Below are 3,492 nucleotides of genomic sequence, written 5' to 3'. Positions count from 1 at the left end.
CAGGCCTGTGACAACGGGCCGTGGCGTCATCAGAGCGTGCCGCCGCACACGCTGTCGGTGAGCTGTCGGTGATTGTAGTAAAATGTCGGTGTTTCACGATGAGATAGAGATCGAAGACTTTGAATACGACGAGGACGCAGAGACTTACTACTTCCCCTGTCCCTGCGGAGACCGGTTCGCCATTACTAAAGTGAGTGCTAACGGAGGCTAACGGGAGCTAACGGAGGCTAACTGGGGCTAACGGAGGCTAACGCACCAAAGTCCGTCTGAATATCTTCATATTAAAGGTTGTGGAGCTCCAGGAGCTGATTGATAACCAGCAGATCGATTTAACAACAGTTTCACTAATCTGATAGAACTTCTGCTTTATTCGGCACCTGGATAATCAATCATATTGATCAGAATACACTGTATCTTTATAGATTATTGATCAGACTACACTGTATCTTTATAGATTATTGATCAGTATACACTGTATCTTTATAGATTATTGATCAGTATACACTGTATCTTTATTGATTATTGATCAGTATACACTGTATCTTTATGGATGATATTGATCAGTATACACTGTATCTTTAGAGATTATTGATCAGACTACACTGTATCTTTATAGATTATTGATCAGTATACACTGTATCTTTATGGATTATTGATCAGTATACACTGTATCTGTATGGATTATTGATCAGTATACACTGTATCTTTATGGATGATACTGATCAGTACACACTGTATCTTTATGGATGATATTGATCAGTACACACTGTATCTTTATTGATTATTGATCAGTATACACTGTATCTTTACAGATTATTGATCAGTATACACTGTATCTTTATGGATGATATTGATCAGTATACACTGTATCTTTATGGATGATATTGATCAGTATACACTGTATCTTTATGGATGATATTGATCAGTATACACTGTATCTTTATGGATGATATTGATCCTGTATTGACAGTCAGACTGTGGACATATGACGGCCTTTAGCTCGTGTTTCTAGAGTTACGTGTTGTTACGAACACGTTAGGAATTGTTAAAATGTGATATTTCTTAAAGGGAGTTTGGTGCAGGGAGCTTTTAGTTGGATTCAAACTGCTGATATGGATCATTGTTAACGTTTAGTCTCCACTACAGAAACACTAGCTAACTGCTGAAGGCTGATCAGGTTCATTGATCATTAATGCTTTAATAATGGGAGTATTGATCAGTGATCAGACTCATTGTGTGTGTTTTCAAAGGAGGATCTGGAGAACGGGGAGGAGGTGGCGACGTGTCCGAGCTGCTCACTCATCGTTAAAGTCGTCTACGATAAGGTCGTTTACAGCACAATCATTTAATGATTCACTTCTTTTATAGATTGGTGTCACTGTAATGTCTGATCAATAACAGAATGAGCACATATAGTAGTTTGTGTCAGTTATTGATCAATGAGTATCATGTGATTCATAATAATTAACATTGATTATCTTTTACACATTATAAATGTTATATTTTATATATGTAGTTGTAATTAATGTGCAGTCTCTAAGGTGTAAGAATTGATTTAATATATATTTTCTACTCTAATAATAATTCTATATGTTGTATATTTGAGATTTCACATACATAGACTAGAAGTTATTAAAATGTTGATTGTTTTTCTATTTTCCATGTAATATATATTTTCTGTCTGTAAAAGTTTCCGACTGTGAACTTTTGTAAGAACTGGTCTTGGTTCAGATGTTAGAGGTCTGTGGGCTGTAGCGCCATCTAGTGGTGCAGTGTGAGCATTGAGCCCAGAGTGTCTGCAGAGGACGATAACGTTGATCTCAATCAGAGAAATAAAGTCTTTAATAGAACTTTATTGTTCCCCGTCCACCTGTGAACACTTCCTCTAACGGGAGAATATTGGACGAGGAATAATTAATAATATAATTGATAACAGGAAGTGGTTTTGTGTTTCAGGAGTTGTTCGCTTGCGGAGAAATCGTTGAAGCTCCGTCGTCGTCTTCAGAACCCAAACTGGAGCTGCTGCAGTCCTGACCCCCATCTGCAAAACCCCGGACTGCTCCTTTAACTGTGGACCTGCTGTTTCTTCTGTGGTGTTTGGGCGTTGTAGCTCAGTGGTTAGAAAGGTTTCCAACGGTGGTGCATTCAGGTGCTGCTGGGGAACAACGAGTTCTGTAAATATGTCTCATATTAGATTATAAACTTATTTTATTGTGTCTCGTGTGAATGTTTGTGCTTATTTGAATTCCTGCTCATCAAACAGCGTCTTTATTTCCTGTAGAAGAGCAGATTTCACTGTTATATTTAATATATCATCATCATATCTGTCCAGAGACACAGCTGTTGTCTGTTAGAGCAATATTGATCTCTCCAGTACAGCCAATAATGGCACTGAACATCCCAAAGTGATCAATGACTGATTGATTGTTGACTAAAATCTTTCATATGGAAAAATAACAAATAACATGTAATCTTATATCAAAATAAACAAAACATGTCAAAATTATGCTCATTATTTTATTTCATATTTAACACTTTTTATCTCATATTTGACATTTTTATTTCATATTTTATATTTCTTATCTCATATCATCGACTAATGATGAAAGTTTCCATAAATTATTACAATATTTTCTTCTTTTGTTTGTTTTTAAAACAATAAAGTTTATTTCTCTATAAGATTGAAAATCAGGATTTTATTGCATGAAGTTTGGTCTGACTCCACCAGAGTGTGCAGACGTTCACACAAAGGTTCCTGAAGGGTTTCCACCGGGTCCTAAAAGGGTTCCACAGGTTCTTGAAAAGGTTCCAGGACAACAGGCTGTTTCCATAGAGCTCATAGAGTGGGTCCTTAAGATGTTTCCAGGAGCCTCTGGGAGTCTCAGGGGTCATTTAAAGGGTTCTGGGAAACGTTCTTGGGCCCCTAAGACGTTCCGAGGGTTCTCAAGAAGTATTAAATGTTCCTTAAGAAGGTTCCATAGGGCCTTGAAGAGCCTCCATGTGTCCCTGAGGGGTTCAATGTCTCCTCTGAAGATCAGGAATGAACAGAAAGCAAAGAGCTGAGAAAGAGAGTTCAATCCAAACTGTTTACTGTGCTCATAAAGGAAGAGAGAACTCATTCTCCATTAGAGTGAATGGGATCAGTGTGTTATTGCTGTAAATGGAGCTCCCCCTGCTGACTGTCACACAGAATGCAGGTTATGTTTCTGTGATGTTGTGATGTTATTGTTGCTCTGATGATGTTGTTGTGATGTTGCTCTGATGATGTTGTGATGTTGCTCTGATGATGCTGTTGTGCGATGTTGCTGTAATGTTGCTGTGATGATGTGATGTTGCGATGTTGCTCTGATGATGTTGCTGTAATGTTGCTGTGATGATGTTGCTGTGATGTTGCTCTGATAATGTTGCTGTTATGTTGCTGTGATGATGTAATGTTGCTGTGATGATGTTGCTGTGATGTTGCTCTGATAATGTTGCTGTTATGTTGCTGTG

At 37.9% G+C, this 3,492-nt stretch overlaps 1 protein-coding gene across 1 annotated transcript; it reads left to right on the top strand.

Moving 5' to 3' along the window:
* Positions 1-2,506, top strand: dph3 (diphthamide biosynthesis 3). The gene is made up of 3 exons (XM_051428191.1): positions 1-190; positions 1,251-1,325; positions 1,957-2,506. Exons 1-3 carry the CDS (start codon positions 83-85, stop codon positions 2,032-2,034), a joined length of 261 nt encoding a protein of 86 aa, XP_051284151.1. The 5' UTR covers positions 1-82; the 3' UTR covers positions 2,035-2,506.
* Positions 2,507-3,492: the final 986 nt, after the last annotated feature.

This window comes from Dicentrarchus labrax, unplaced genomic scaffold, assembly GCF_905237075.1.
Source record: "Dicentrarchus labrax unplaced genomic scaffold, dlabrax2021, whole genome shotgun sequence".
NCBI lineage: Eukaryota > Metazoa > Chordata > Actinopteri > Moronidae > Dicentrarchus > Dicentrarchus labrax.
This window is presented reverse-complemented; position numbering and strand designations above follow the sequence as displayed.